This window comes from Urocampus carinirostris, chromosome 12 (genome assembly GCF_059441175.1).
Source record: "Urocampus carinirostris isolate Australia breed hairy pipefish chromosome 12, RoL_Ucar_1.0, whole genome shotgun sequence".
Taxonomy (NCBI): domain Eukaryota; kingdom Metazoa; phylum Chordata; class Actinopteri; order Syngnathiformes; family Syngnathidae; genus Urocampus; species Urocampus carinirostris.
The window spans coordinates 27,580,887-27,602,489 of NC_142360.1; the positions used below are offsets into that span (position 1 = coordinate 27,580,887).

The 21,603-nt window shown below is 37.8% G+C and overlaps 1 protein-coding gene across 1 annotated transcript in view; it reads left to right on the forward strand.

Annotated features, from left to right (window-relative positions):
* Nucleotides 1-21,603, forward strand: part of pomgnt1 (protein O-linked mannose N-acetylglucosaminyltransferase 1 (beta 1,2-)) — a 28,951-nt gene that overhangs the window by 565 nt on the left and 6,783 nt on the right. The window contains exons 3-19 of the mRNA XM_088349572.1: nt 1,884-1,986; nt 2,050-2,165; nt 3,887-3,952; nt 5,410-5,523; nt 7,620-7,737; nt 7,908-8,006; nt 9,168-9,295; nt 11,862-11,932; nt 12,082-12,157; nt 12,689-12,772; nt 13,022-13,063; nt 16,533-16,591; nt 17,500-17,572; nt 17,846-17,974; nt 19,753-19,878; nt 19,963-20,027; nt 20,746-20,790. Of these exons, the coding sequence (XP_088205698.1) occupies nt 1,884-1,986; nt 2,050-2,165; nt 3,887-3,952; nt 5,410-5,523; nt 7,620-7,737; nt 7,908-8,006; nt 9,168-9,295; nt 11,862-11,932; nt 12,082-12,157; nt 12,689-12,772; nt 13,022-13,063; nt 16,533-16,591; nt 17,500-17,572; nt 17,846-17,974; nt 19,753-19,878; nt 19,963-20,027; nt 20,746-20,790 (1,514 nt within the window). The remainder of the gene's footprint in view (nt 1-1,883; nt 1,987-2,049; nt 2,166-3,886; nt 3,953-5,409; nt 5,524-7,619; nt 7,738-7,907; nt 8,007-9,167; nt 9,296-11,861; nt 11,933-12,081; nt 12,158-12,688; nt 12,773-13,021; nt 13,064-16,532; nt 16,592-17,499; nt 17,573-17,845; nt 17,975-19,752; nt 19,879-19,962; nt 20,028-20,745; nt 20,791-21,603) is intronic.

The window sequence follows — 21,603 nt, forward strand, 5'->3', positions numbered from 1 at the left end:
CATTAAATATATACATGTTCCCTTGCAATTGAAAAAAGGTTATTTTTTTAAAGGGACAGTTTTTAATATTTAGTGCTTCTCAGTGGTACAAAAAAATTTCATTCAGTAAAACAAAAAGCAATGATTTGAATGTTTGGCAAGAATACATTTCTCTATCTATCTACCCTGGTCATATTCCTCGCGAGGGGTGACCAGCAGCAAGACAAACACGTGCAAAAACAAAGAAATGTTTTTTAAAAAAAGTGAAAAAGTAGCAAAAAAAAAACACACAATTTTTTTTGGACAATGGCCAACCCAAATGTCCAAACACCCAAACAAGTTAAGCACTTCGGCACCCAAGTCGGTCATGCTTTATAAAACGGTACATAAAGCGGCCGTGTCACTCGGGTCAGGGTGACACAACACACTCATCTATTCAACAGCAGGGCCCGACAGCTTTTACTGGTTTACCCCTGCCGCATCATACAGGTGCCTTTCCCATCCCTTAGAACGTGTCTAAACATCAAAGAATACATGAACCAATGTTAATTTTCATAAAACAAACAGATGTGGAGAAATTTCTATTTCTTTTAAACCATGGAAACCCCGCTTAGGTCGCCGCTATGTTTGTCTGCCATCTAGCCTCCACGTTGTGCTCTGTGGCTCTGACCCTAGCTCGCACCAGACACAGGGGTCCTGTAGATCCTTGAAAAGTCTTGAAAGGCAATAAATTCATTAGTCCAAAAATTAGGTCTTGATTCGCATTAAAAAGTTTTAAATCCAATTTTTGAAAGTCTTTAATGTGTTAACACGTTAATCAGATTTATATTAGTTTGAACTAAAAATATATTTTTTAAGAGTCATTTTTTGTGCATCATAATAAAAATCCTTCATGAATGTGGCAGAAGAGTTCAATGGAGTTAGTAATTATCTGCCAGTTTTCACTGAGGGGCCATGAAGTAATGTAAACATCCATCCTTCATCTGCACCGCTTATCCTCAGTAGGGTCGCGGGGGTGCTGCAGCCCATCCCAGCTATCTTCGGGCAGTGGGCAGGGTACACCCTGAACTGGTTGCCAGCCAGTCGCAGGGCACACGGGGACAAACAATTCGCTCGCTCATTCACACCTTGGGATAATTTGGACCGGCCAATTAACTTGACATGCATGTTTTTGGAATGTGGGAGGAAACCGGAGTGCCCGGAGGAAACCCACACAAGCACGGGGAGAACATGCAATTTGTGCCGCACACGCGCCAACCACTGCGCCGCCTTGCTGCCCTAATGTAATGGAGAGAGGAAGAGGGAAGAAGTAGAAGAAAGAGTAAGGGAGGGATACCGATCTATGAAAACCCCAAATATTGGTGCGGATAACCGGGCTGCCCGATAATCTTTTGACTTCTAATGTCTCTTAACCTTTTAATTAAATTCTTTTTTTTTTCCTTTCACAAGATTTAATCTCTTGAAGTGTCCATCAACTGTGCATTTGTCAAAAGCAGCAGAATATCAATTTAATCCGTTTCCACTACAATTTATTGAACTTAGGGAATCTTGCAAACGTGAAAGTGACGAAATAGCACACAAACACGAGTTGAAATTTGAACCTGTTCGACTTGATGAAGGCATCTTCTGGCTCAAACCATAATTGCAGTCTCTCTTAAGCTGCTTGTGTGGCACGTGTAATTTTACTGTATGTAGAATTATTAGACGCACTGCAATGAAATAGTCCTTTTCTTACTACTGTATTAACATTGTCATGCTACAGTAACAGAAAACTGCAAACACAAACGTAAAATTACTCTCCGCCTGATCCGACACCCCTGCCATACGCCCATCATTCTCTTGATACCACCGATTTTAACCCATCCTCATGTTTGTGATTTTTCAGTTTCATTTTTATTCCATAGGCTGGTGCTGTTCTGTTTCTTCTGGTAACTGTCTTAGTCAATATTAAACTCATCTTGGACACAAGAAGATTTGCCAATGAAGAAGCAGCAACTCAAGAATATGGTATTGCATATTTGAATTGCATGTGTTACAAATACGGTGTGAAATTTTAATGGATTTTTTTAGAGGATGTATTGCCAAACATGGAGACTCCTCGCAGACCGGCAAACGGGCGCAAAATTCTGGACATCGAGGTCTACTCCAGCCGGTTCAAAGTCTATGTCGCAGTAGATGGCACCACTGTGAGTTAACCGTTTTTGTATCAACTTGGTATTAAAAAAACAAATTTAAATGTACAATCCGCAAAAAACCCCCCAAAAAACTGATGTAACTTGGTGAGTTACATGTTATTAATTCTAAACCAGGGCTGCAACTACGAATCAATAAAAATCAATTATTATCAGCAATGGCAACTAATTTCATAATCAATTTGTTGTGTCGTGCGATATATGGGTCATTCAAAAAGTTAATTAAAAAATAAGACTGCATTGAATTTTGTTGTGACGTTGTAGTGAAGTTGGGCTGTTGAATGGATGTGCTTGTAGTACCAGTTTAGTCCAACAGAGGGCGATTCGAGGTCACATTTTGTTGCGCAACATCCACCCAATCCAGCAACAATATTGTAGTAGCACTTTGGTCCAGCAGAGGGCGCTCTGAGACCGTATTTTGATACACGAGGTCAAGTCAAATCATATTTATTTTTATAGCCCTTTATCCAGGGTTGGGTAGGGTTGCTTTAACTGGATTACTTTCAATTACTTTTGGATTACTCCAATACCAAATATGCTAATAAAAGACAAAAGAAACTAAATATGAATAAAATGATGACTCACAACACGTGGTAAGCTTTCTCTCCTGGCTTTGATCTCTTTGATCTCCGGCAAAACTAACCTAAAATGCGACAGAAACAAAATGAAAATAAATCCAAACAGCTTGCCATCATCATTTTCGCCGTTCCATGTATTCCGTTACTCCCCAAGCCTGCACAAAATTGAGTCATTTTATTCATATTTAGTTTCTTTTGTCCTTTATTAGCATATTTGGTATTGGAGTAATCCAAAAGTAATTGAAAGTAATCCAGTTAAAGTAACCCTACCCAACCCTGCCTTTATCACAAAAGGTCTCAAAGGGCTGTACAGAGCACAACAACAAAATAAGTTGTAAAATATAACATCTGCTATATGAAATATTTTTGTAGGAACGGAAATATGTTAAGCGAAAATAATATACAATTAAATATGTAACTTGGTTTACTTAGACTCCAAATGCCAAATATGATTTTATAAATATTGATAATATTGTAAAGCTCATACTCGGGTAAAAACTAAACTGGAGCTAGAAAACTAGCTAATATAGTAAAAAAGATCAAATGTTAGCTCGATAGCATGCAAAAAAATGTAAAAAGCTAGGTAGATAGCTTTCTAAATAGCTAGAAATGTACGAAGATAGATAGCTACAAAGCTATAAAAAGTAGCCTCTTGACCTAATAAAATGTGAAACTGGAGTGCCACGTCCAATTCTGTTGTCACAATATGTTCAACCCATTTTGTAACAATGATAATAAAGGTATATTCTATTCTATTCTAATAAAGTGTTGGCATTCTTTTTCGATGTTGCCTCTCTTTTTTTCTTAGATATTTGCGGTTGTATACCATACAATGGTATGTATTTTTGTTTATTGTTAAGGTTACTTGACAATGTAGAGTAGTATGCAGTTGTGTGCACTATTTTCAATTTCTGACCCAAACTTTGATCTTTGAAAAAAGAGGAGGGAATAAATGATATGTTTTTAAAATCCAATTCTTGGATTAATCGAAAAAATAATCGACCGATTCATTGTCGATTAAATCAATTGTTAGTTGCAGCCCTTATCTGAACCACACATTCTTTATGTATTTTTATGTAAACGATGAATTTCTTTCTCGATTATTTACTAAGTTGTGTTCTTTTTATTTTCCTATAGGTATTGGAGGATGATATGCGGGAACAAGGCAGAGGCATCCATGTTATTGTCCTCAACCAAGCTACAGTGAGCATCTCCGTAATATTTACGATTTTGGCAACTACTTATAATGCACATTTCGGAAGAATAACCTTGGACTACGAGTAAGAATTAAATCACTGTTGAAACATAAAATTGAAATGATAAAGCCAGTGCGAAGTAAACCTCCAGGATAAGATGAAGATATAAAAAAAGTACTAGGAACAGTGTTCGGTTGAATTTAATAGTTCCTTCATTTAAAAAGTAACTGCGTTACCCACTGCCCCCCAGGTCATTGGCACCAAAAGTAGCGCGTTACTCTGATGTTAACCGTCTAGTTTGTTGGGAATTAAATATCAAAATGTATCGTTTACCAAATTGTTCGAATTAGTTATCTGACTCCATTAACCAAACACAACCTACATTCACCCAACAATTGTAGAAAATAAACTTGCATTTGTAGAATAGATTTGCATACATTTAGAAAGAAATGTAGAAAGACTTGCTTACAGTTGGGAGAAATGTTGTTTACATTTCGCGAAGGTCTCGGTGGACGAATTAGTATAAACAATCCTCCTCAAGGGAGGACGAGATAACGGCAAAGGGCAAGGTGACATAAACTGGCATAAACTTAAAAACACTTCCAAAAAAGGACGGAACCCTGGGCATCTATGCCTTCAGGCGTGAAAAGGGACGGGGCCAAACCGGGTACACGTGCTATGTTGAAAACTATAAAGACACACGCATATCTTTGATTCGCTGAGTCTCTTGTTGAAATTGTGTATCAATAAAAAGAACTCCCTCTTATGTCATTTTGATTCCTGCATTTCTTTGAACACGTATGAGACGATTCAACAAATTGGTCTTATCTTCAACAATGCGCGCTCGTTTCTTGATGGAAATTGAACTTAACATTAATTAAGACCCATTTTACCATAAATTCTGTTCTCACATTTGCCCTACTGATTTTCCATAGTGTGAAAAGTGGAAACTGGGAGTTCTCCAACCTCCAACCAGGAAAATATCACTAAAATGACACTCGAGGTGGGAGGTCCTCGTCGTAAAGTCGGGTAAAAAAATATGTTCCCCGACTTCATCGAATGCTTCAATCTGACGTCACTCGACCAAATGGTCAAACACACGGTGATGGTAATTCATGGTGAATGGCTAGTTTGCGTGAAGTCCAAATATATTTTAATCAGCAAAATAAAGAACAACTTTTCGCCATAAACCATCTTTATTGTTTACATTTCCTTGAAATGCTTTGAGGTCGGATCTGGTACCATCCGATTGGGAGAAATACAATTTGGCACATTTAGGGAATGCAGCATTAGTCCTAAATATAAATGCGGCTTTGTGATAGAAGTTATACCGGATGGTGGAAGATCTGGTGGACTCTAAATGAATATGTTATTAATATCTGTAGGTTTTGTAAAATTCTGCTGATGAAGTAATTGGTCGAAAACATGGAAGGAGCATTAAGTGTTTCCTTGTATGTTTGCTAGGGTCATGTGATGGCCAAGAGAATTTTTGACACCTACTCACCCCATGAAGATGAAGCCATGATCCTTTTCCTCAACATGGTGACCAGAGGTCGAGTTCTTATATTTACCATCAAGGTAATGTACATTCAGGTGTTATTTGAAATCTAAGATATCAAAGTACACATTCACGGATTCATTACCGGAACGAAACAATTCAGTTGAAAAAATAATCAAGTCTTATGTAACCGCGGTGTACGTGTCCCACCAAAGATCCACATTCACGCTGGACTGGATGATGAGGTTTTTATTATTACAGTTTCTGCAAATGGATGAGTCACAACATTAGCTTTTCTGCTGGCTTTGATCTCTTTGATCTCAGTGCAGTTCTCTCTGGTAAGACTGCCAACAAAGCATATCAAAGAGCTTTCTTTTCACTTTACATAAAATACATTTTAGAATATCACAATACATTTTTACATCTTTACATTTTAACAAGATACTTTTAACAAGAGATCGTATAGTGGATTTTTAACGTTTACAATGGATTCAACATATTTTTCTTTCGTCTGAATTTTAACCAACATCATCCTTTTTTAATGTATATGAGAAAATAGAAATAAAAACAATAATGAGTGTAAAAACAGGTACAAGTTACCTGCAAATGGATGAGTCACAACATTAGCTTTTCTGCTGGCTTTGATCTCTTTGATCTCTACAAGGGGAATTCATAATTTAGTAAAACAGAAACAAAAACGAAAATAAACTTAAACAGCTTGACAATATCAATCACATTACTGTGCATGTTGAGAGATTTGTCAGCTGGGGTTATAATGTTTAAAATTAACTTCTTTTGTGGAGCACCAAAAGATGTGTCTTACCATTGCAGTTCTCTCTGGTAAGACTGCAAACAAACCCCGCCTCCCGGTCACATGTCAGAAGCCAAAACCAAACCCCACCCCATACCAGCAGATGGCACCGTTGGACTCATCATTGCAGGACATTTACCAAAAACTATACACATATTTCAGCAGGAATTTCAATAAAACAAAAGTTATTACTACACCCGTTACACTTACACATAGGGTAATTTCCAGAGAAGTACTATAGTTCCTCTTTAAAATTCATGTTTTTCTCTAAACCCGGGGTCTGCAACTAGTGCCTTAGGAGCCGCATGCCACTCTTTAGAGCTGCGGAGTGGCACTTTTCTATAAATGTTTCAGGAGAATTAAAATATAATTTTCTTTTAATATGTTTTTTTTCTAGGAGGACAAGCACGACACAGACTAACGCTTTCTAATGCTGTAAAAATGTGTTAAATAAATAATATTCCAACTCCGCCCCTTCTAATGCGGCAACGTCACAATTTAGAACTGCAATCCTAATTTCAACACAGAAGTACCATTAAATGGCTAATAGCACAATGCTGTCATAAGCACTTTTTTAGTCGTGTTTTTTTTTGTGATGGTAGATATTTGTCAGTATATATTCTGAAAAACACTTGGGGATTTTATTCATGTTCTGTTTGCTCAGACCCAAGGATGGCTGCTTTTAGTATCAAAAGAGAGAGGGAAGGGGATGTTGCCGGCTTTAACCCATGCACTGACTTGCTTCACATTTGCACAGAAATTGAACCTAAACTGCATTAATGTGATTGTATTTGCTTTACCTTCTCAAAAGGCTGCTGTTTTCTTTTTAAAAATGCATATGATACCACTGTTTTTGTTGTCCAGATAAGGGGCATGTTACGCACATTCCATTTAGTACGTTTTTTATCAAATCCCTAAAATAAATGACATCAAAAAAATGGGTTTCTTTATTGAGTTTCTTTAATTTTACTAAAGAAATGAAAAATGCTGTAATGTATTAATATTGTAATGACGTTAAACTTGACGAGGCAACCTACAATAGTGTAGTCATGTGGTGCATTCTTCACAGGATGCGCTGCATTAAGCTTCCTTATTTTGATTGTTAGGTAACATAGCTAATATAGATAAACACCGCATGTGTTGCATTCATTATAAGGCTTATATAAAACTTTTTTTTTTTGCGTTTCCAAACAAATATATATATATGGTCCAATATGGCTCTTTCAACATTTTGCATGTAGTTTTATGATACAACTAACATATGACACTACGCGGTTCCAGCTCGCCTCGCATTTTTGGGTTTTCTATTATGAATAGTTTTCCTTTTTCTCCCCACTTTTACACGTATTTATTTTTCCTGTGCAGGATGAGGGCACGTTCCATCTTAAGGATGCTGCCAAAAACCTGTTAAAAAGCCTCGGGAGTCAAATGGCTCTCATTCTCAGCTGGAGGGACATGTGGACACTGGTAGTGAAGAAAGGAGGTAAAATTTCAAAAGAGAAATCAAATTTTAGTGTATGTATAATACAGACACAAATTATGTTACGGTATACATTCATATGTATATCATTTTCAGTCATGATTAACAAAGTGTTGGTGATAGGGGAAAATATATCACCATTTTTTTTTTAAACTGCACATTTGGTTTTCTAGGTCAGGTTTATGGTGAAAAGCATTCAAAATCTCCTGCACTCTCCACCTGGGGTGATCCAGTTCTTCTTAAAACCGAAGTGCAACTCACTGCCTCTGAAGGTAGTGCAAAACATTTGAACATTTTAATTCAAGAGGTTATTGGTTTTAAAATAAAATACACTCAATGTTTTAATCTCACTGGATGTCTGCTATGCACAGTTGTACTTTGTACAATACACAAGGATATTGTTAATGCATGGTAGTCGTTTTCACCTTTTTTGACTCAGAGTCGTGAAAGCAAAGCATGTTGATTTTTTTTTTCCACAGCCAGACCTTATATTCTATGACAATTCAACAAAACCATCAAACTCGCTATCCAGGCGAATTTGTCTTTCTCCCATAGTTTGGCTCATTTGATCGTTCAAAACAAGGTGCGAGCCAAGTTCTTTTGTAAAAATGTCCCGAATGGCTGCAAAAGAGAAGGATACAGATGTATTTACCTTCAGCTGTGTGACCGCCCACCCCTACCGCTCCTCCAATCAAATGCTCAGGGTCCTTGGCTGGCATTTTTGACAGTTAACAGTTTGTTCTGTGGGTTTTCATCATGACGTGTCTCAACAGTGACCATACATGGTTCAATGAGCTTCCACATACAGGATTCCATGGAGGCGTACAACCAAAACGGGGTCTGTTGGTGTGACACTGTGACTGTAAACTATTTGAAACTCAACCGATATGGGTTAATACTGATTCTGATCATTAGTATTAAGAGGAGACAGATAACCGATATTTGGAGCCAAAATTCTTTTGCTGTAAAAGCTTTAAGATTGGCATAAGAAATATTTAATAATGCAAAAAGAAACAATGATTATTTGCTATGGATTCAAATCAATATTTAATAGCTCTCTGAAATGTTTACAGTAAATCATTACAATTTCAACACGACTGACATAACAAATCATTCACTTTAACCAAAAAATAACAGTTAAAGAAATACAATTGAGCTTAGCAGCAACCTGTATAAAGGGACATATAAACCTAAATAGCTCCTTGATTTTTTTTGCACTAAATACATAAAGATGTCTATACAACCAACATTACTTGAATTACCTTAAGACATTTCAAATAAAAATTTTAATGGAGCTGGCAAATTAAAAAGTGTGGGGCACTCTTGTTTTAGAGCCAGATTGCCAAACTAGTGTTGTGGTAAGAGCTAATCACTTTTACTTAGGCGTGCTTTCTATGCTCTCTGTCAATCACAAACATCACATGTCTTTTCAGAGGCAGAGTGTCATTGGGCAGACACTGAGTGGAACAGGCGCAGGAAGCTCTTCTGCAGCAAAGTAGAAGGATATGGCAGCATTTGCAGCTGCAAAGACCCAGCACCCATTGAGTTCAACCCAGAACCTGTAAGACACAACAAATTGCTTTAATCATAAATTCTCAGCAGGGAAAATTGGAAAAGTATGAACCTTTATATAAAACTTTTATGTTAGTACAGCCCGCACATGTTTGATATACCTAATTACTAATCACTTAGGCACGGCTAAAAAATTAGGATCAATTAACTTAAGAATGTGGGTACTATTAAAGGGTCATTTTGGCCATGAGGAGGAGTAAAATGGGAATGTCTTGACCAAACCAACCAATACACATGAGGCTTGTTTAGCAGGTTTGCTGGAGTTTGCATGTATGATTATTTTATTTACTAAAAGTCCACAGTTCTTAGGGGCACCAACACAGCAAAAATAAACCTCTGGATAGAGAAATTGTTCATGTGTTGTAAAATATGCACAGGTTAATAGACCAGTCAATGCACGAGTATTTTAAAAATGAAAGGACTAACCCAGAGTTGAGTAACACAAAATGTTGAAGAAGCCATATTGGACCAAAAAAAGACCCCAAAAAATGTCTGTAGCTGCAAAAATTAAAAGCCTTATGTAAGCCTTATCATGAATGTAACAATATGCATTCATCCTGTGGAGAATGATGCACCACTTGGATAGCGCCTCAAGTTTAACGTTATGCTTCATTGCTTTGAGATACAGTAAATCATGCAATAACCGAATCAATTTTTTTTATGTAAATTTATTTTTTGAAGATTCTAAAATATTGAAGGTGCATAACATGCCCCTTAAAGAGTCCAATAAAATGCAGCATGCATTTATAAAAGTAAAATGTCAGGCTTTTGAAAAGGCTAAGCTAATAAATCACATCAATACAGATGAAATTTGATTTATGTGCAGGTATTTTTCTCTTTTTACCTTTGTGGTCCATGGCTGATCACACACCCGCCAGATTGTTTAAAACAGCCAACTGCCTTGCTTGTGACGCTGGCCCTTTAAGAAGGTGGAAAACGAGTGGAGGAGACATGTGCCAAATTTTTGCATTGCAGCTTAATTCTCCAAGTATGAGTTCAAGCCTGAGAGCCGCAACTTTGTAACAATACAGTATGTGACTCAAACCTGTCAGTTTCCACCTGTGAATTTGTATTAGCTGGTTTTCCCTTTCGTGTCGTAGCTACACGCCTATTTTACACATTTTCACTGATCCATCTATTATTTGCACCGCTTATCCTCAGTAGGGTTGCGGGTGTGCTGGAGCCCATCCCAGCTATCTTCGGGCAGTGGACACCCTGTACTGGTTGCCAGCCTGTCGCAGGGCACACACCTAGGGACAATTTGGACTGGCCAATTGACCTGGCATGCATGTTTTTACAATGTGGAAGGAAACCCACGCAAGCATAGGGAGAACATGCAAACCCCGCACAAAAAGGCTGGTAGCTGGATTTGAACCCATGACCTCAGAACGGTTCCGCACACACGCTAACCACTGCACTGCCGTGCCGCCCACACATTTTTACAGCATTGGAAAATGTTAAAAGTGTCATGTTTGTCCTCCTATAGAAACCATATTAAAAGAAACATACATTTTCCTACCCAATGTTTTTTTCAATTTAAAAAGCGTTTTAGAAAAGCGCCAGGGAGCCCGTTGGCAGCACCAGAGCGCCGCATGACGCTCCTGAGCCGCATGGTGTCGACCCCTGGACTAACCCAACCGGTTCAATAGGACTTTTTAAAGTCAAACTAAGACCATCGTTGTAAACGTACCGGATGTCCGATGCCTTTCCTGAGACATCAGGCAAGTTCTGTCAGAGGTAGGACGGGAGATTCTGCTGGACATTCCCAACAGACCCTATGAGATCTGATCCGCATCTTTCCCCACCATTTTTCACCCGAGCCTCCAAAACATGCGGTTGCAAGTCTGGTGAAACAACTTAAAAGTCCATCACCGAACTGCCGCCCGCAGTGTCTGCTCATACCCAACGAGTTCTTTCATTTGTGTAAATGATCAGTCAGCAGAGAGATTTACCTTCTATAGTTTCTCCGAGGGAAACTGATTCACCACTTAGAACAAAATAAGAAATTTTAGTCACATTACATGTTAAACCTTTCGGAGCAGCCCGAGAAATATGCCCCAAAATGAGCACAAAAGTACACAGAAGTTTTGACGGGAGAGGGAGAAGCCGTTTATTTCGTTCGTCAGAGTCCAAAACACAGTTCTCATTTGTCTTAGAGACAATCAGCTTTTTTTTACCCTCAGACAACATATCATGTTACTTAGCGTGTCCCCTCGCGATGACGCACTTGTTTTTTCCTCAATGTGCATGCTTTCTGGGAATTGACAATAATTTTTCAGAATGTTTTTTTCTTTCGTTTCTCCAAAGTTACACAATTTCCAAGAAAATCGTTGGGGTCGGCCTGACATCTAAACTCCTATCAGCTTGCCAGGGGAATGTTCTTATTTTGCAAGCTAATCCAAACCAAGCGGGTGTTTTTATTAATAATACTCGGAGAAACAAGCCTGGAATTTCCCGTCTTAAACTAATGTGTTCTCCTTATGTCAAGCTCGACTCCAATATACCACAACAAACTCAGATATGGTTACTTACTGGTACTTTCTTTTTACCTTTAGCTACCCAACAACAGCGTCTACAATGTTCCAGTTGCTGTCATTGCAGGAAACAGACCTAATTATCTTTATCGGTGAGAGTTCAGGTTTCAAAATGGAGTGAAAGTTTGATGACGTGTAGCTGTTGTTTGAAAACATTTCATTTCTTGATCAAGTAGTTTTAGTAAGAGTCTATTGACCTTATTCTTGCCTAATAAATGTATTTTTTTTCATCTGTTTTTAGGATGCTAAGGTCGCTTCTTTCAGCTCATGGTGTTAACCCGCAAATGGTGACAGTTTTCATCGATGGATATTATGAGGTACAAAATGTGTCTTTTTATGCACATTTTTGGTCTTTAAAATATAAGCTACTTTAAAAGAATGTTTGTATACATTGAGATAATATCAAGATGTGTTTTTCTTCGAATATTTTCACAGACTGTATTAACGATGTATTCTTGTTTTATCATCGGATTTTTAAATATTGTACACATTTTTCTTGCCATTTTCATTAAAATTTATGAGCAATTTCAAAAATAATTTCTAGCATGTGTGCCACAAACCTTACACTTTTTGATAGTTATACTGTGGAGATTTAAAATAAAATAAAAAGAAAAAATCCAATAAAGTCAGATATAATATGCATGTGCCAGTATTTGGGTTTTAATACTGGCACATTTAAGATAGATAGATAGATAGATAGATACTTTATTCATCCCCGAAGGGAAATTCACATAAGGCAGAGTTGGCTGCATCAATACCCGATACAGACACTGTCCTACTTACGAACAAGATTATAGTCTGTGCAGAGAATGGTTGGAAAATCTAATGCATTTTGATGCATGATTCAGGAACCTATGGATGTGGTGGCGCTATTTGGATTGAAGGGAGTTCAACATACACCAATCAGCATCAAGAATGCGAGAGTGTCACAGGTTAATAATCGTCATTCTTACCTTAAGCCTTTTTGCACATCATTTTAGTGAAACCCCTGAAATCTTAATTATTATCACTAATCTTGTACTTTTTTACCATAATAACATGTAAAAGTACTTTTCTTTATATTTGTTTTTTGCTTTATTCAGCGTATATTCCCCCCATTCACTGAAAGATATTAAAGAGATGGCAGTTAGGGTTGCTTTAACAGTTTTTTGAATGAGTTTTTTTCCTCTCATTTGTCACAGCACTACAAAGCAAGTTTGACAGCAACATTCAATCTACACTCGGTGAGTAATTTATTTATGTACTAGTGTAAATGTCATTTGAAAAAGTGTGTCTGTTTCAGTCATTTTTTACAATTTTGCCTTCATGCAATGTTTTAAATGAAGGAATGCATTTTTTCCAGATGACAACACTGATATGTTTAATGGTCTGTTAGATTTTTCTTAAGAAATGTTTTCCCTATTTGCAACATGTTGTTGAGAGTCCATACATTTTTTTGTCATGTCCAGAAAAATGGTCTAAATCAGGGGTGTCAAGCTCATTTTAACTCGGGGGCCACACGATAGAACAAACATTCTGTCGGGGGCCGGACTAGTAGATTAAAGAAAAAGAAAAAGAGAGATAAAGAAATGAGAGAAAGAGGGAGGGTAAAGAAGAGAGAGGGCGGGACAAAGAAAGAGAGGCTCAGAGTGTGAGAAACAAAAGAGATAAAAAGGGAAGTCGTGCGAGAGGGGGAAAGAAAGGGAGAGGAAGAAAGAAATCCAAAGAGAAATAGAAAGACAGAAGGAGAGAAAAGAGAAAAGAAAGCGCGAAGGGTAGGAAGAGAGAAAGAGAAAAGAGACAAAAGGAAAAAAAAATGAAGTTAGAGCAAAAGAAGTTAAAAAAACAGAGAGAGAGCGCGCGAGAGAGAGAGAGAAATAAATACAGGTACAATGTCTTTGTTCGAGGCACCTGGCTTTGGCAACATCAAGTTGACATATTTCAACCTGCAGCTTGTTTTTCTCTTGTGCTTCTCTGAGTGTTGTCTCGCGGGCCGGAGTTAATTCCCTAGCGGGCCTGATCTGGCCTGCGGGCCGCCTGTTTGACACCTGTGGTCTAAATGGTCTGTATTTATATAGCGCTTTTCAAGTCAATGAAGACCTCCCAAAGCGCTTTACAATGTGCTTCACACTTTTTCCTTCTACGCACTAACTAACCGATAGCAGTGTCAGCAACCACCTAGTATCGGGGTCATTGAGGATTCAGTGTCTTGCCCAAGGACTCTTCATATTTAACTCTGAGGAGCCGGGAATTGAACCGGTGACCTCTTGATCCCAAAACGAGCGCTTTACCTCCTGAGCCAATGCCGCCCCAGAAACTTCTGACTTTTACCATTTTTTTATAAAATTATTATCTGAATTTTTAACTGTGACAAGATGGGGTGGTTAGCATGTCTGCCTTAGAGTTCAGGGGTTCTATATTCAATTCCACCTACCAGTTTCTTCTGTGTGGTGTTTGGATGTTCTCCCTGTGCTTGAGTGGTTTTCTCCAGAGCAAAATCAAGAAACTGAACCTATGAAAAACTTGTGTCCTTGTCTATTGAATCATAAATACACTAGTTATGAAAGGCAATGGCTCAGCAAACAACTCACACCCACAAAGCAAATAAGCTAGGAGTTTATTGCAAAAAAAAATCCTGCTTGTTATCGAATTAGACCAAAAATAACTAGTGTTGTTCTGTTGCCAACGCTGTACTTTGTTACAGTATCGTATTGGCAAGTCAACAGACCCAATTACCATTATGAGTTTTACATTGAATTAATTTAATTATTTTACCCAAATGAGTGGTGTTTCACAGTCACAGAACACTTCACCACACGTTCATTATTACCTCAGCCAATTTCTCCCCTTATTAATGATTGCAATTCCCCTTATCAAGCAGTTACAAACTTTACACTTATTTACTCAAAGCAAGACAGACTATGTAGAATAAAAACAAAAATAATTTGTGGAAACAAGTTCGGCTCCATCCATTTTCCAATTGACTCTAACCATCTTCAAAGTCCCTGCTGAAGAAAGGAATGATACTGCCACCACCATGTTTGACAGCAGGGATGTTTTCAGGGTGATGTGCATTGTTACTCTTATTCCAAATTGTAAAGCTTTGCATGTAGGCAAAGAAGTTCCATGTTGGTGTCGTCTGAACATATGTGTTTTGCGTCTCCGTTGTGGCTTCTTGCAAAACGCCAAACGGATACTCCCAGAATGGGCTTTTCCTTTGCCACTCTCCCGTAGATGTCAGATTTTTGCAAAGTACGACTCCTAGTTTTCTTACGCACAGATTTTCCCACCTTCCCACGTGCAGTAAATTCGGTGTTGCTTATCATACGCAGCAGAGCGCACAATAGAAAAAGATTGTAGGACTGCAACAAAGAATCGATAACATTGATTATTAAAAGTTGGCGATGACGTAGAGGATCATCAATTTGTCTTACAGTTCTTTATTCAGTCCAACTAAGAGTGCATGCTTGCAGTACTCCTTTAGTCCAGCAAAGGGCACCCTAAGACCTTATTTTTGATTCAACTAAAAGACCTGTATAAAAACATGCAACGTACAATAGGATGCAGGAATTGCAGTTATGAATAAATGAAGACATATATTTGACCAACAATTATTAATGTAGTCATAACGCTGGGTATAAAGGACATACAAATAGTTTATAAAATCCATTATGCTAACCAGCTCAGTAGCCTAGATGGTAAGGCGCCCGCTTTGAGACTGGGAGGTCGCTGGTTCGCGCCTCGGCCGAGTCATACCTAAGACTTATAACATTGGTAAAATGGCGGCGCCCTCTGTTGGCTGCGGCTGCATCGGCTCGCTACTACGGGTCAGGTGTATCGACATTTCGTTCTGTGTACATTGTTACACAGAATGACAATACAAAGGAAATTATTATTATACCAGCTCAGTAGCCTAGATGGTAGGGCGCCCGCTTTGAGACTGGGAGGTCGCTGGTTCGCGCCTCGGCCGAGTCAAACCTAAGACTTATAACATTGGTAAAATGGCGGCGCCCTCTGTTGGCTGCAGCTGCATCGGCTCGCTACAACAGGTCAGGTGTATCGACATTTCGTTCTGTGTACATTGTTACAAAGAATGAAAATACAAAGGAAATTATTATTAATATTATTATTATTTGGAGTATAGTGAAACTTAAATCCCAACACACACCACAAAACAGTTGTCACCATGAGCATCAATGAGAATTAATGTTATTTTAATAGATACTCTTATTATATGGATGGAGAATGGATGGAGACAGTAATGATAATGACGGTAACGTGGTGATGATGATGATGATGATGACGGAGTGACTGTGCATCCACAAAACCTATGTAAGTAGGTGTATTTTTGAGGTGTTATATGAAAATACACAGGATTTTTAGCTATAAGACACAATTATTAAGGAATTGGGGTAGGATCAAATAAGCATATACTTCTTCCTATTAATTTTCAGACATGTTCTGTTCACATTGTTTTTGTTTTTTGACTGTTTTTGTTTTTTTTGTTTTCTCATGTTTGAAATAAAGTTTCATTCATTCATTCATTCAATTATTAGTATAAGTATGTCTGAGAGGATAAACCTTTGGAAAATGAATGAATGGATGAGTGAATATTACCCGGACAATGAATTTAGTATTAGTTTTAAGAAATCTCATTTTGAAAGTATGAAGCTTTTTTGGGGATTTTAATCGTTTTATTCCCTATTTTTCTAGGAGGCCAAATATGCTATTGTGTTAGAAGAAGATTTGGACATCTCCATTGACTTTTTCAGGTTGGTGTCAAAATATGTTCCACACATATTATCTTAAACATACATTGGTGTATTTTTCTACAGAACAAATCTCTTAATTAGTTGAATCCTAAAAGAATCAGCACTCGTATGCCCATAGCATTTAGATGCCCCCCTACTTACGACCATTTGACTTATGAAAAACTTGATTAGAACATTTTTTTCGGGATGTCGAAAAATATCCGGACATTGCTGTAAGTTAGATTTTGTATTGTGTTCACCATTTTCCAAGTGCTTCTTTCCGCTGCTACCAGCGTATGGCGCTGTGAGAGATTCTATACTGTATCTCTAGTGCGCTAAGAACTTTGACATTTTTATTGTTAAATATCTTGTGCATCCATTCAATATGGTTGGTGTATAGTGTAAAGAAGAGGCGAGCCGTTTCTTTTAAAATTAAAGTGCAATAAGAAAGTTTGATGCGGTTGAGAAAATGGTCAGAACTCTTTTTTTTTCAGTCACTTTTCACCACGGTGGAGGACTTCTTGAAGCGCATCTTCCAAAAGTTAAACTTAACTTGATTTATTTCGATAGGGCATTTTATTTTATGAAATGTTTATTTTTCAGTTTCAAAACAATACAGGTTACTTATACAAGCCTTAAACATACTTATATACACCTTAAACATACAAAATATAGCACTGAAGCAACTTACAAATTAGACTTACGAACAATCGCTCAGATCGATCGTTTGTAAGTAGGGCAGCATCCGTACAGTACCTGTCAAACCCTCACACCTTTTATTTTTTTATTTTTACTATTATTTTCAAACAAAACCTTTTTTTTGGAACATGAGTTAATAATATGGTTAATTCCTGGGGAAATGTATTTTTAAATCAAATTCAGCAAGCTAAATGTTGTGAAATTGTTTTTGCTTCTTATTTTCTTCCTAGTTTTCTGAGTCAAACTATCCATCTTTTGGATGAGGATGACAGCCTATATTGCATCTCAGCCTGGAATGATCTGGTGAAGTATTATTTTTATTATGTATTACTTTTTTTCCGACAAAATATATTTATGTTTAGTTTATGAAAAACCTCATGTGACAAAGGAATCGATTAAGTTAACACTCATGTTAGAGAGGCTTGATTTATAATCCTTACGATAACTGGGTTTCCTTAATGGTTGCCATACCTGAAGTCCAAAGATCTACCATTTGCAGTCAGTTGCTTTTCAAAGATATTAATATGCTCTGGTTAACTAAAGACTCTAATTGTTGGAACGTTAACTTCTTTGCAGGGTTACGAACACACAGCAGAAGATCCTGCTTTGCTTTACAGAGTTGAGAGTATGCCTGGCTTGGGCTGGGTCCTCAAAAAGAGTCTTTATAAGGATGAACTGGAGCCAAAATGGCCAACGCCTGAGAAGGTGAAGCATTCATTTACGATTTGTTTTCTATTCTGTGGATTTTTGCATTCATCAAGGGTTTTGGGAAGAGCATTACTACACTTAATCCAATCAGAGAACTGTCTTGTGTTTCGTGGCCACTAATTGGAGCAATCCCAGTGAATCGTTTACCGTATTTACCAGACTTTTAGTCACACCAATCAAAAGATTCATAGTTGAGAAGAGTCAAACCTGGAGTATTAGTCGCATTTTTAGGGAAATATATTTGATTAAATCCAAGGCAAATAACTTGTTATCTTCAAGTTCAGGAAAATGCTTGAATTTTGGGGGAAGTGTTTGAAAAGGCTTGAAATGATTTCCGTTGCCGTGATTCCTGGTAGTCTGACTCCGTAGACCACGCTTTTAAATGAAGAAGAAACATTTAAAAGGTGCGTAAAAAGGACACCGATGGTGGCTCCAGAACTCATTCTCGAATTGTCATGTGATGCGATACTGCCCCCTACTGTCGCATCCAAGAGGACAGGTTTATCAAGACTAGTCATGGGAGTTACAGCTCTTTTTCTAGAAGAGGTTCTTTCGGCTCGACTTAATATTAAAAAAATATGCACCAAATTTTTAAGTAATTAGTAATTTCATATGCTATGCGACATCCCTGCAAAACACATGAAATGCATATTATACAAATCACAGATCTACAAAAATCCTTTGTGAAATTCAAAACCAATTTAGATTTTTACACACTGAACATTCAGTTTATAGCAGCCCACTGATAGAAAGAGATCGTAGATGAACAGCTTAAAATAGCACAAAGTATGTGCTAGCAGCAAGATATTGGCTTTGTATGAGTCATCAAAGTTAACAAAAAAAAGTACTTATGATCGGCACTGGATTTCCTCTGGTAAAATTTAAAAATTGGCCTTCAACGTGCTTCAATTCAGCCACAAAAAAGGTGTATGAACTCTGCATATTAAGAGTTATCCAGATAATTCTAGCCTGAAAAACATTCTAACTAGACTATCAGCTTCATTCAAAATCACTGTGTATCATATATAACACGCAGCAAACAAAATTATTCTAATAAATTAAATCAAACTCTCACAGCCTGAGAGAACTGCTCAACTAGAACCTGGCAACTGAACATAAAATATTTTCTTCACAACAATAATGAAGTAAGTTTTACTCAGTGGCATAAATTAAGTCATACAACTGGTCAAGTAGACATGCTACTGTACTTCAAATATTTTTTCATGAAAAACTAATTAATTCAACAATAAATAAACAACAAAGTGTGTTAACATAGCAGTGTAAATCTATCTATATCTATCTATCCACCTACCATTAACCACCTAAGCGCCCACCCACCCACGCCATTCGTCAGCATTCTCGGGCTCTTGTCAACATTTTCAAAAGTATCTTCCTCTTCTTTTCTCCTTGTCCACTTTTCTGTATGCATTTCGTGGGGTCCATTGTGAATAATAGCTCTTTGTAGCAGTACCATATAGTAGACTGTCTACAGAGCGGGAAAGGGACCGGAGAGCATGCCGGCATTCACTCACACGCAACGATTTCCAGGTAGAACTCTGGGAGCAGCGAATGGCAGCTCGTACTGTCCTGTATTTTTGACTTCTTGTCCTAAAACGCCTTCGTAACTGAAAAAATGTTAGCCTCTAATCAGGTAGTTTGTATCTTGAAACATTCTCATGTAAAAACATTTGTAAGTAGAGGTACCATTGTATTATGTTGTGTTTTTCTGGCTCTGTTGTTGTGATGCTGATATACTGGTATGTGTCTCTCTATAGTTGTGGGATTGGGACATGTGGATGCGAATGCCAGAGCAGAGAAAGGGCAGAGAGTGTATCATACCCGATGTATCCCGATCCTACCACTTTGGCATCATCGGCCTCAACATGAACGGATATTTTCATGTAAGATTTGAAATACCCGGGGGAAAAAAATGCATCTATTTCATTCTCATTCAGAGTGCAGTTAATTGATCTTCTTTTTTATAGGAGGTCTATTTCAAGAAACACAAGTTCAACACTGTCCCTCACGTGCAGCTGAAGAACGTTGATAGGTGTGTTTAGCCGAATCCCGGAATTCACATGGACGCTGCCGATTCTTTTCTCACCAGTTTCCTATTCTTGGATGAAAACAGTCCCACTTATAGATTATATTTGCATACCTGTCGAGCTCCAGGGCTCCATGCCCATACAAACTGTCATATTTTCCCTTACAAAATAATCTTACGCCATATTTTTTTTTTCAAACGTGTTTATTTATATAGTTTAACATGTTATATTGTACATGTGTTTCGTTATGTCATATATATTGTTGATTAACATTTGGTCTTTTGGCGATCATGTCATTCTGGCACGTTTGCAGAGGTGGACCCAAGTGCAGGAAAGCTGGAATAGAGGCCGGGGTGCTCAAAAAGGATGGTATTTATTAAATATGGGGTGTTCTGGCAAAGTCCTAGGATAATTACAAATAGATGTTTGGAGATTAGGCTTCGTTCAGGAGCCTCCCTCCTACTTGGCGCCCGATTCTGACAGTCCTGACATGACCTGAATTCAGAAAGCAAGACTTTTACCCAACTCTACTCACGACTCAAAAGGCACTTGTTTAAAACTGTCCACCAAACTGATCATAAATGTATTCTTTCCTAAAGTCCTCTTGAGTGCCATGCTAGTATTCTCTTAAATAAGTGTTGTATTATTAGCATTTTTTTCATACTTTTTTTCGCAAGCATTTGTGATACATTTGGAAGACCATTGTGGTTTGTTTTCTCTTAGCCTCAAGAAGGACGCCTACGAAGTGGAAATCCAAAGTCTTCTACGGTGAGTGAAATTTATGAATGACTAAATTCCTAAATACATTTTTTGCAAACAAGAATAAAAAGGACAAGAAATAAACATTTTCTAACTCCTATCCCTTTTCAACTTTGTGAATATTTCACCAAGTCTGGCCCATTGTATCAATCCATTTTTTGTACCGCTTATCCTCATTAGGGTAGTGGGCAGGGGACACCCTGAACTGGTTGGCAGCCAGTCGCAGGGCACACTGAGACAGACAACTCACTCGCTCATTCTCACCTTTTCGGAGTAGGACGTATATCGGCCCCGCCCCAAAACATACACAAGAGAGCAGAGAGAGTCAAAATGAGAGGGGAACACGTTGTTTATTTCATCCAAACATTCGTGTTCCGACGTTGTCCGGGTGACAGTGGCATTTATACTTTGTTCGGTCAGCGCTGACGTGTTGTTTTTCTCTAGTCGGGCGCTTGATTCGAGTCGCCCCGACCCAGACAAATTCTAATCAGTTAAACAAATAGTTGGAGACGCTCTGACCTGGCCAAAGTCCTGTCAGTCACGTATCTTCCAAATTTTTCTACTTTCCACAATAACCTAAGGACGATTTGAACTTAAGCCTACTCGGTGAAAATCTTCATTGCACTCAATAAATGTAACTTGTATTTAATCGTATAAAATCCTTTATAGTCAAATGTATAAAATCCTTCAACACGCAAGATTAAAAATTGCATATGTGAATCGCAGTATTATTTGTGGCTCTGCAGAGTACATGATTTACACTTTTACTTTCACCATAAACTTAAAGGAGCCCATAATAAATGTACCCAATTCCTCATGTGC